At 26.9% G+C, this 12,856-nt stretch overlaps 1 protein-coding gene across 1 annotated transcript; it reads left to right on the top strand.

The window, feature by feature from the left end:
* Positions 1-2,811: 2,811 nt before the first annotated feature.
* On the top strand, positions 2,812-3,929 carry LOC137815099 (uncharacterized protein At3g28850-like). The gene has a single exon (XM_068618140.1). It carries the CDS (start codon positions 2,898-2,900, stop codon positions 3,603-3,605), a length of 708 nt encoding a protein of 235 aa, XP_068474241.1. The 5' UTR covers positions 2,812-2,897; the 3' UTR covers positions 3,606-3,929.
* The last annotated feature ends 8,927 nt before the right edge of the window (positions 3,930-12,856 follow it).

The raw sequence follows: 12,856 nt of genomic DNA, 5'->3' as shown, positions 1-12,856 counted from the left end.
ATTTATTCATACATTAATATAAAAAAAAAGATATTATTATTTTTTATAGTATGTATGCTATTAGTTTTAATTGAATTCTTATTAAACTTGTTATATTAACATTTTTACATCATCTAACGAATATATCACATAATTAAGTAGATATATTTATATTTATAAACATAACATTTACATCCTTCTTAAATAGTATTATAGAAAAAATGGATATCCCTCTTTCTACAGATTTTCAAATATATACATATGTTAAAAAATTAAAACACTAAAATATAAAAATTTGTCGGCAACTGAGGTTGTATGTAAATTTTAAAGCAAATATAAACACACACACACAAAATTACTATGTTCTTTAAGACTTAATTACGATTTTGATTCTTATATTAAGGATAAAAAAATAATTTCATTTTTTTATTTAAAAAATAATAATATTAGTATTTTTACAATGAAAATAGTGGATTTTAATTATTCTGAAGATTGAATAATAGTGGATTTGAATTATTACAAAGATTGAATAACTGATTGGATGAAAGCTTTCCCTTCCTCTATATTTTTTATATTATTGTTTTATCAATTTTAAGTTCCAAAATAATTGCATTTAAATTTTTTAATTAAAATAATTTTGAAAAAACTTAAAAGAGGATAAATATGTTTCAAATAATTTTTAAAACCAATTCATCCCCACTATTCTTTTTTACGAGTTCATTGTTGTGTCTCTTTCTGCAAAATAATATATACGAACTCTTTATCTATTTTAATTATTTCTTATATTAAATAAATTAGATACTAGTTTAGATATAAAAATATCATTAGTATCTAATGTAGTTTGTATTATATATCTAACTCATACATAATTTAGAGAATAATATTATTTCAAAATGTTTACTTATCCATAACTCCAAATTTAAAATTTGAACCAAAGTTTAATACTATGAACTAAAACACCAAATTTTCACAACATACTATTTTTTAAGGTCAAATATTTCAAGAAAATCAATTCAAAAATAAAATTCAAGCGCATGTAAGTAACTCTAAATTTTCAAAGAACAAACAATTCAACCAATTACAGTTTTATTAATTTATTACCATGCCATAATCTTCTCTAAAATCTTACACTCTAAACTCCACTAAGGTCTTTTATATTTAAGTTCCTTGTTCTCTATGAAATTTAGAAGTTGAAGATGACAAAGCTAAAAAAACTTGAAGATTCCTTTGATCACTTCAAATAATCAATCTACTCATCAAACTTTCAATATCAAGTTGAACTTAAATTTCTCAATAGTCTCTTTAATCTAAACCATGCATATCACTAGAGGGGTAAAAATTTCTTTGTTGTTTAGGTTTTAAGCAAAAAGAATAGTTGAAGAAGATAATAGAGTGAAGAAATATGGATAATAGATATGTTACTTGGAATGTAAAAACAATAGCAGAATTAAAATCTCCTAGTGCACCCCTTGCTAGCTAAACCTACTCTTATTTCTACTATAAGCACCACCCTTTTTACTAAAAGCACAACTATCTTATTCCATATCCAAAGTTAAAACTAATCAACATACATTATAAAATATTGACTCAATTAATAAACATACAATAGTTTATTTTAAATTATTATAACCCACTTATATAATAACATAAAATGTGAATCCTTACCATGTAGGAAGATTTGTTAAGATTATTATCTACGGTTATACGTGATAAAATTATTGATGCTTATAAACTTACTTTGAAGGTGTATTTAAAATAATTTAAACCATTTAATAGCGTAATTTTTTAAACAATATAGAAATTGAATGTAATTTTTTTAATGATTTGAAGAAAATCTAAAAAATGTAAATGTAACTATTTAATGAAAAAGTTAAAAAACTTTGAACGACTTCTAAAAAAATGAAATACTGGACTATTCTTAGAAGAGGATTGTTTTCAAACAAGGACATTTATGGAAAAGAAATCAAACAAATTTAAATACCAGATTTAAAAACCAGATTGTTAGCAAATTATCCAGTTTCAAATAGCCGCAACTGTAGTTTTGCTTAAAAGGTAATAATTATATATGAAAGAGTTATCCTATAAAATAGTTATAATATAATATATATGTTATTAACACGAATAATGTTATATTTTTCTTATCATTTTTTATATTTATCAAGAAAGTATTAAATGAAAAATTAAATATATATTTAATGTTTTATGAATTTAAAAGCGTTTAATTTTTTTATATTTCCTGGTACAATGATTTCGTGAAAAATTTATTTGGTATATAATTAATAGATTTTTGACTGAAATTACGATTATATATTTAATATAGTAGTGTAATTATGAATAATAGGAGTATCCCTTTTTTTCATACTGTACCAAAAAAAAGTATGATCGGAGTATAATAAATTGTATTTTTATAACAGTTAAATTTCTTAATTTATTTTCTTTTGAAGAGTGGTTTATGTTATATTTTAACTTTTTAAAATTAAAATTAAATTCCTTTCAATCATCATGCTTATTCGATTTATAAGTTAATGTATTTTTACTTATATTCTATTTGAATCAATTTTACCAATTTTGTTAATTTTTGAAAGGGTTAAAATTTTAAATTATATACCAATATTGTTTCAGTATTCCTTTAATTTTCCTAATCTCTATTTTCAATTTCTTTTTATTTTGTTTCTTGTTTCATCTTCTCAAATTTTTATTTTCTTTTGTAGATTGGTTGAGTGTTTTATTACTTGATTTTCTTTACTAATTTAATAAAATGCAAATATCTAATCATTAATAAGGATGAACCTTCCCTTTTTATCTATCTACCAATTCAACCCCACTCACTACCACTAAACACAACACACCTTCATAAAACAAACCACATCAAAAAAACAAAAACAAAAACACACGCATTCTGTTTCTCCTTTGCTTCAATGTGGCTACCATGGCGTGTGCGAACCACAGCTTCGCGTCCCAACCGATCCCGAGCCTGCTCCGTCTCCTGCACTTCCTTCAAAGACGTCCAAATCCTCCTCGATTCCGAACCCGAACCTAGCTCCCCCAAATCTCCCTCCCTTTTCCGCCGCCTCTCCGTCTCCCCCTCCCTCCTCCGTTCCCTCAGCAGCCCCCGCGCCGCCGCCCCTTCCTCCTTCGCGGAGCCGCCATACTCCGACTGCTCCTCCATCGTCCTCTACTACACCAGCCTCCGCGTCGTCCGCCGCACCTACGACGACTGCCGCGCCGTCCGGTCCATCCTCCACGGCTTCGCCGTCGCCCTCGACGAGCGCGACGTCAGCGTCGACGACCGCTTTCGCGAGGAGCTGCAGCGGATTCTCGGCAGCCGCAGAGCCCCGCTTCCCAGCGTCTTCATCGCCGGAACCTACATCGGCGGCGCCGAGGACGTTCGGCGACTCTACGACCGCGGCGAGCTGCACGAGCTGATCGAACGGCTGCCGTTGTCGCGGAGCATCGCGTGCGATCTCTGCGGAGGACTGAGATTCGTTGTGTGCGACAAATGTGATGGAAGCCATAAAGTGTTCGCTGAAAAGAGCGGCGCCTTCAGGATCTGTTCCTCCTGCAACTCCAACGGTTTGATCAGGTGCCCTTCCTGCTTCGTTGTGCAGCCGCGGCGCAGCAAATAATAATCCCTTTTCTTAGATTCCTTGCATTTTTCAATGTTGATCATCATCATCTTTCTCTGTGAATTATAAAACTTAGATTCCTTCAGACAGTAATCAGCAATGGGGATTCAATTCAAGCCTTGTGGATACACCAACCAACTTATGTTAAATTATATATGTTTAGCATATCATAGTTTCATCAAACAATAGTTATATTATATAGTTTTTATATGTTTAAATATTTCAGTGGTTTCAAACTCTCGTTTTCCCTCCAGAGTGAAAACTATGTGGTCTTTCTCAATCTTTGTCATCTATTCAACAGTTTGAACGTTATATTGTTGTCTACTTGTCTATTTTTGAATCCTAGTATTCAACTTCTATCCATTCGATTTCATTTGTATAGATTCAAATTAGGTAGAAGAAACACAAACACAACACAGATTCAAAATATTAAAAAAATTGTTTTTTTATTTTTATAATTATAATACAAAATTATATCACTAATTTTGAATTTTTTAAAAATTAATATATTTATTTTTTTAAAATTGTTAGAATCTTATTAGAATTGTCAGAAATTCAATAAATAATTTTTGAATTAGACATTTCACCAATACAGTATCTTACCAGTATTGTTTTATGAATATCGTATAAGTATCAGTGTCCGATACGTGTATTCAATACGAACATGTCATTAAGCTAAATTTCTCAGCTTCATAGAATTCAACATCACATAAGAAATTTTTAAACATAATAAATGAAGAAAAAAAATGGGCTGATGAGATTTTATCTCAAAACCTAATTTTATATAATTAAAATTCAAGAATTGGAAAAGACGTTGCACATCTCTTCCTATTGATTTCCTACTTGTTTAATAAATATTATTTTTTAAGACATTTAAATATATTCGAATTTTATTTAGTAATTTATTTATTGAAAATATTTGAGGGAGAATATTCCAATTTAAGCAATTGTTGAGGAAAATGTTTTGCCATAGAAATGGTGAACCCACAGCAAATGACATGTTTCTGTGGGAGGCTCCAAAACTTTAAATCGTATCGTAATTGTGCTAACTTTTCATCTTAATGTTCAATATTATTATTAACGCATTAATATCTATCACAAAAAACAAATACAAAAAACTATACATTAACAGGATTATTTATAAGTTTTAATATATTTTTCTACGAGATTATTTTATTATTCAACAATATTACTCTAACTTTTTAAAAAATAGTTAAACAGTAATTATTATTTTCAACAAATATTTTCTTGTTTTTATTATTACATATCCCCTAGTATTTAATTATTTCACAGCTACTATCCTTTTCATTGATATTTTACAACTACAATCTAACTCTTTAAATGGTTTTTTATTTATTTTGATAATTGATGTAATAAATATTGTTTAAGATATGTGTACCTTCTCTCTCAAACACATTGTAATTAGTTTTGGTTTTGTTAAATATATATTTAATGATACATGGTTTTAAATAATTAATTTTGTAATATTGCACACTGAGAAACCTAATCCACCTAATTATTGGCTGGAACTATCTTACAATTCACTGCACTAAACTACGTACCTAAAAAAATCCGTACATACGTATGTGTTCTTTTAAATCAATCAGGAAACAAAAAAGGCCGAAGCCCAATACTCGAAAACCGGCCCAAATATGAAAAAACAAGTATCTAATATAGATTTATGAAAAAGAAAAGTGTTTTTAATCCATATACATTTAATTAAACTTGATTTTAATTTTTTTATTTTCAAACTATTTTTTTTAATTTATAAAAATGTGTGATCTTTGTCTCTCTAATATATGATTTTGTTATTAACAGAATTGATGAAGAACAACGAAAGTTACATATTTAAAAATATATAAAAAATAAATTATTTTATCAATATATATATATATATATATGAATAAAAAATAAATTTTTCCATAATTAAATAGGAGAGACTAAGAAAGCCCAAAAAGGCCAGAAAATCGGATTCCATTAATGTAAAACAGGAACTTTTTAAAATTAAATGACAAACCATGGGCCCGTATATTTCGGCCGTACATCATATAAAGAGGTTATTTTACCCTGTTTTTGTAATTTTTTTTAACAAAATGGCAATAAAAATTAAATTTCTTAATGTGATTATACTGGATTATATGATGGGAAATTAAATTTTTTGATGGTGTCATGTTCCACTACATTACAAAACATTAATGCAAAAAAGAAAAAAACATAACATGTTACCTAATGTGTCATGTGAATAACACATTAATTTTAAGTTCATTTATGAGCTGTCAGACACTCTCATATCCTGTGCATAATTTTACAACTCAGTTTACTGGTTATGGCCAACTTGTTCCAACGTGGAGTTGGTGAGTATCGCATTTGTCCAAGATGCAAATAGGAAATGCAAATTTTTCTGATCACCACATTCCTTCAAAGGAAACATTTCTGTGTGTGTTTTGTTTTCTGATCATGACGCCAATGGGATAAATAAATTACGATGTATAAGTGTATAGGTTGGGGACTTAGATAGTAGATGTGATGCACTTATAACATGTAATTCTATTTGTTTTATTCAAAACTCATTTCTTAAATCTTTGATATTCGATAAGAGTAATGATAATTTACGAAAAGGTAGGTATTCCGACGTTCAAGTAAGTATTATAGTAAAAAGTACATTTTGGTCAATAATAAAGACGTACATTGCTTCTTCACAAAGGACTTTATTTATAGTATTGGTTATGGGCTCTGGCTATGATGGACTAAATATCAGTTATTAGTTTACCTGCGTCATGGTCCCATACTAATAGAGATGTGCATCCTTCCGTTAATCAGTTATTTAGCTGATTCGTCGGAGAAATCTCTCACATATTTTAAGATACTAATTATGAATCATTAAGTACTGTTGCAATTGTCATTACTATATTTTATTGTGTTATTTCACTCAGTCGATCTGTGACCGAGATAGTCCGACTCGTCCAATACCAACTAGTACATTATCTAAATCATATAAAAATAAGAAATAAAGCATTACCTTGTGAATTTTTTTATACATTATTTATTTTGCTATTTTTTCATTTGTATACAACTTTCGACTTATACTATGTTAACAATAAATATTAATTATTAGTATATTTTTTTTGTTAGTTAAATATTTGAACTAATATTTCATATTTATTAAATATAAAAACATTTCATGATATATAAGTATGTGTAAATCTCATTATTCATAAAGTTGAGTTAACCTTAAAATATAAAAAAAAAGAGTTAATCTTAATTTTTGATGAGATGAAAGTTGTTGATTTTTGATGAGATGAAAGGTCTTGAGAGGAAGAAAAAGACATGTGATTTTAAGAAGAAACATGCCATGAAAGGTGCTGAAGCATAAGCTCGAGTCTGATAATCATGTGTCCAATCTTACATGTGGTAGGTGCTCTAATCACCAACAACACAACAAACTCTTGTTCCTACCATTCAGACTCAGTTTCGTTAGTGGGAATTATCAAACTTTATTGTTTTTCTATTCAATTTTTTTTTTCTCAAAATATAGATGATCGTTTCTTCCTTAAAATATAAAGTCACAGAGAATAGTTTCTTTGGTTCAATATTTTTATTAAGTTTTATCAGAAACTTTATTTCATGGTAAATATTTTAAAATATAAATTACTTGAATTTTTAATATTTTTATGTAAACAAAAATGAGTAAAACTTATGATTGGTTTTGAATTGATTTTTGTTTAAAGAAAAATTATTTAGCTCAAGTAAAAATATTTTATAATTTAAAAATAAGTATAATTTATGAACTTCTATAAGATTGTTGGTTCATCTAATATATTATGTGTTGTAATATTAGCTAATCCCATCTTGTGTTAAGAAAATGGCATTAACTTATCTAAAGGATTAATTATAAGATTTATTAATTATGAAGAAAGTGATTGATAGTTGAGAAAGGAGAGTGAGGAATGTGGGTTGGGTTGAACAAGTAAACGTAAAGGGCGATGGTGACTATGGTGGTGGATTATTCAGAAAATCAATTTGATTTCTTATAATCTGTTTTTGTTCCTTTATTTTTGTTATTTAATCTTCCTTTTACTTCATATATGTAAGACGCCACACCAGTTTCTTTAAAATCACAAGTGTCATCATCACAACTGCGAAAGCTCAACAACTATCTATATGCCAATTGCCATATCTAACATTTTTTCCATCACAATTTTTAAATACAATTATTCTATTATTAGTATTAACAAAAAGTGTTACAATCAAGAGAACTCTATCTATTTCTATCTCTGTTAACGGTCTACACGTCATTTTTTTATTTTTCGTTCTCGTAAACTCCAAACTCAAATGGTATACGTAAAAGACATTCTGATATTCAAGTAAAATCTCGATATTCGGTGTTCGGTGCTATTAATACTAAATGATTATGTAACTTATTTTTGAAATATGTACCTATTTATATGATTATCGTGTGGAATTTTTGTTATTAGATCGGATTAGGGTTTTAGATCGTAATTATAAGTGTATTACCTCATGTTTGACCATTAACTAGTCTTGTTCATCTTCTGTTTAGACATGATAAATTTAGTCGTGTCGATCGACCTTGATTGGATGCTGAGACTTTCGGCTGTCGTGTTGACCCGACCGGTACAATTATTAAATAAATAGTTGGAAATTACCACTGAAATTAACCAAATTTTGCATGTGATTTTGAAATTGAAAGCTTCAAACACTTCCTTTTTTATATCTTATTTTTTGTTGACACGCGAACAAATCTTTTGTTTCATGAACAAGTTGTTGATAAAAATAGTAGCTATTGATAAGATATAAGTATCCAACTCGGTTCCCTGAATAGTATTTTAAAAATTTAGATTATTGTAAATAAAAATATAATTAAATAGAAAGATCTTACTATACATAGATACTTCTTATCAATGAAATTGTATAAAAAATAGTATATCTTCTACTTTAAAAAAAATATTGTATTTTTTTTAAAATAATCTTAATCAAATTATATTATATTGTTGGAGACTTAAATTCAATATACGCTGATTTACAAAATTATATGAACGGTAGTTAATGTAATTTTTTTGCATTTAAACCACCAAGCATTCAATTCATTCCATTTATAACTATAAGGTGTACAAAAAAAAATGTTTCATCTCGAAAATTCTTTTAAAAATAAAACACACTAATATAATGCACATCAGATAATAGAGTTCTCTCCCTTTTAATTCAATAAGAGAGGCTCTTTGCGTTCTTTCTTCATAGATGGAGCAATCCTCTTCGAAAGCTTGAAAGCGGATTAGTACAAATCCACGTGATTCGTATTCACTTACGTATCACGCATGCTTCGTCGTACACTTCCTAGTCCTGTTTCACTAACTTATTTGTACCTGAGTACATGATGGCACTCCCCTAGACCAATCCTCACTCGACAGCAACTTCATCCTAGCGTAGACAATTGAAGTAAAGTCTCTACCTCTATCGCTTGATTGAAAGAAATAAGATACTTTCCCTACTTTTGAGAGGAGAACAAATTATATTATTCAAATAAGTAAGGTAAACTTGCTTTGACCGATTGCACTCGGATAGCGGCCTAACATACAAAACAATAAAATTTCTTAAAAATAAGATTTGAAACTACAACATTTTCAATCATATAATCTTCTTAGTTTCTTAGTTAGAATTATATCAATTTAACTTAATTATTCATGTTAACTTTTTTGGACCAGGACAACAATTTATTATCGTTAGTAAATGGAAGAAATCAGATTACTGAATTCTCAAAGACTTGGTATATAATTATTTAATAATATAGAATATAAATAAAAAAAATTCAAAATTGTGGAAATAGAAGCAAAGACATTAATTAAAAATACTTGAATTAAAATAAATACAGCAAAGAAATACACAAAAGATAACTAAAATAAATAAAGAGATATCATAAGTTATTTTCACCAACCTTTTCCACCTAATTTACTCCTAATCATTATCCAATAATCTGGGTTACTCAATTAATTCAATGGTTCATGAATTTAATTTGACTTTAATTCATTAATAAAAAAAATCTAAATTACTTCAGGAAGATGAGAATTCATAGTTGAAATTTGTTTAAGCAATTAGTGTCAAAGGAAATTAATTAAAATTTCACTAATATACCTTACCCTATTCCTAAGAAATAAGTAGTATAATGTTCTTAGTGAGAACTTACTTAAATTAAGATTTTTATTGTAGTTAAAATTTCAAAATCATAATTTGATTGTGTTGGATGAAAAAATATTAATACTAGAATAAAAATATTAAACTAAATTAATCGATCTTATTAAGAAAGAGTTGAATAATTACTTGGAGTATAAAACTACACCAACCTCTAAATAATATTTTGACTTATGACAAAGTTTATCATTTTTATTTTTTATTTTTACATGGCCTTTTAAGTAAATAACTTTTCTTCTTCTCTTCCTCAAGGTCTTTCAGGTATCTTGCTAACAATTTTTATTTATGATCACTAGGTTGGTTGACTTGGACTATCTTTTGGCTAAACAAGCTTGAAATTTCTCTTAGGTGGACTAAGGCTTTCTCTCGGCTAGGTGGATTTGGGCTTATTTCCAGATGGATGGATGTACCTGCAAGATACTCCAATGATAAAGTCATAATTAATTTGATTAAGGTATAATTTCATAAAAAACACTATACTTACCTATTAATTAGATTACCTATTTATAAAGCTCATCATTAATTTTTATTAACTTTATTGAGCTTTCACTTTTTACACTTTATAATTACTAAATATATTTTTAATGATTTGAACTTATTCATTGGATCTTAATACAATATTAAAACTGTTTATTATTTCTTTATCATTTTCTAATTTTACTTATCTTTAATATATTATCGGTCTTTTTTTTCTCAAAACCTTTTGGTCTCTCGACCTTTCAGCCCTATATTTTCTTAACCATTACATTTATGAAATGTGTTTTTTCAATCAAAATAATTTTTTTTCATAATTTGTAGGAAACTCACATGTATTAAAAGAAAAGTATTTATCACACCTTAATACGCGTATAAATGGTCAAAAACTTCTCTACTTCATGTCTGTGACCTATAAGGTTATGAGTCATCTTCAATCCTAATGATGATTATGTGATCGACAATTGGATTATCTTAAACTTTTCTTAATCACCTATTTAACCATTTAGCTAACTATTTTAGATTTTAGATTTTAGATTTTTAACTTTAATGTTATGTATGTGAATAAGTTACAAAATTCTGCCGACCAAATATTAAACTCATTATACTAAATTGGGTTTGCAAACCTTAAAATGTTAAATTTAAAAGATGTAAATTTGTACTGTACTCAGTCAAATAATTCACAATTCTTCAAACATCACACTTAAAAGGTGTGCTAATTTGTTTAGGCAATCTATTATCATTCGTATTTCGATTAAAAAATTGAGAATAAATAGTTATTTTGTATTTGTTCAAAGATAAAGAGATAATTTTAAGAAATGAAAATTAAATAAGAAGTTAATTTTTCAATTCAAGTTTGATTTTCTCATCTTGTCGAACCTATAATACACTGATTTTATTATAAAACCTTTTTGAATGAAGAATATTGAAGATAGGGAGAAAGATGGTTCACACAAAAAGCTCAAACAGAACAAAGAAAGATGCTTAGTTTTTTCTTTGTTTTTTTAATCACTAGGATTTTATCATAAGAAAATAACATAAATTATTAAAATTGGTGAGTGAATGTTTTACCAAGTCTCAAGAGAAAGAGAAAGAGAAAGAGAAAGAGAAAGAGAAAGAGAAAGACGCGAGAAAATGATATTATCAGAATTTAGTGAAGTCAGCAGCCCATGATAGCTTCCAAAACCCACTATTTTGTCTCATCTCATTTCATTATCTCAACAAAAAAAAGTATATTTTCATCCAAAATATACAACAATACTATATTCTTTCTTTTATTTTTACCATAACTCATGATGGTGAAATAAAATTTTCTAACTCTTTTTTGTTTAATTCGAACTTGGAATCAGACATAGAAAAATAAAATATAAAATATAAAAAAATGAAGAAAAATAGATTGAAAATGGTGTTTTGATGATGAAACCAATGAAAATGGAGAGAGTTATCTCAATTTGTTTGAATAAGTGAAAAGTTAAGGAGAAACGTATAGAAAAAGCAGCGTGTCAATTATTTTCATTCTAATAATAATAGAATAATAATTTTTCACTTTATTATTTTCTCTTAGCATTACGCTATTTATTATTTTTAAATTTCATTCTATAAAAATATTTATCTTTTAACAAATGAACAGATATACAAATATAATATTTAATGGTTATATTGGTATTATAAAACATTGATAGATATTTTAAAATAAAATATATTAAGTAGTGAATTTTATTGAAAGTTATAAATACTTTCACTAAATACAATTTCATTTCAGTCTAGTAAAATTTTGTTCTTGGTGTATTCAACACAGTTACATATCTATGATTCAAAGTAAACACAATTAGTTATACTAAAATAATTTCATCTTATCCTTATTTTTTGTTAATAAATAATTTCACACCCATATATATATATATATGCATATTCTTCGTATTATAATATGATTGTAAAAAATAAATTATTAGTTTGTGTTTGATGTTAAAGAAATAAAAGAAAAGTAGAAAAATGATAAATGAAATAGAACAATTTTAGCTTCTTTAGTAAGATATGAGTAAAGAGAGAGAAATAAAAAATTATGTACTCCTTATAATTTTGTGTTTAAAAATAAAATTAAAATGAACTGTATTTCCTTTTTTTACTGTATATATGTTTTACAAATGTTAAATACTGTCTCTAAAATATCACAGCAATTTAAAAAAAATGAAATTAAAAACGGGTTTTGAAATAGAAAATTAACAAATTTTTAAAAAGAATACGGAATTAACAATCTTCAATCTTTATTTCAAACACATATTTTCTCATAATAATACTTTTATAGTCTCAAATTATTTTTAAAAAGAAGAGAAAAATTAAAATCACCTTTAAAATTATTAAATAAACATAACATTTTTCACGAAAATATTGGAGTATTCTAAACAGTATAGGTATTTAAACGAACAATGTAAAAAGTCTTTTTTATGAAATGCTTTATAGTATTTCAGACCTAAAATTCTGGCTCTTTTTCATGTAATATTTTTTAAAATATAGCTTTTGTCATTTTAGTATTTATGTTGTCCTTTATTATATCATTAAAAGTTTACTGATAT

Source organism: Phaseolus vulgaris, chromosome 1, assembly GCF_000499845.2.
Source record: "Phaseolus vulgaris cultivar G19833 chromosome 1, P. vulgaris v2.0, whole genome shotgun sequence".
In the NCBI taxonomy this organism is placed as follows: Eukaryota; Viridiplantae; Streptophyta; class Magnoliopsida; order Fabales; family Fabaceae; genus Phaseolus; species Phaseolus vulgaris.
The sequence above is the reverse complement of the archived record's forward strand: the minus strand, read 5'-3'. Positions and strand labels throughout refer to the sequence as shown.

Excerpts from the sequence above, each read along its gene's own strand:
- LOC137815099 (XM_068618140.1), top strand. The coding sequence starts at position 2,898 with ATGTGGCTACCATGGCGTGTGCGAACCACAGCTTCGCGTCCCAACCGA.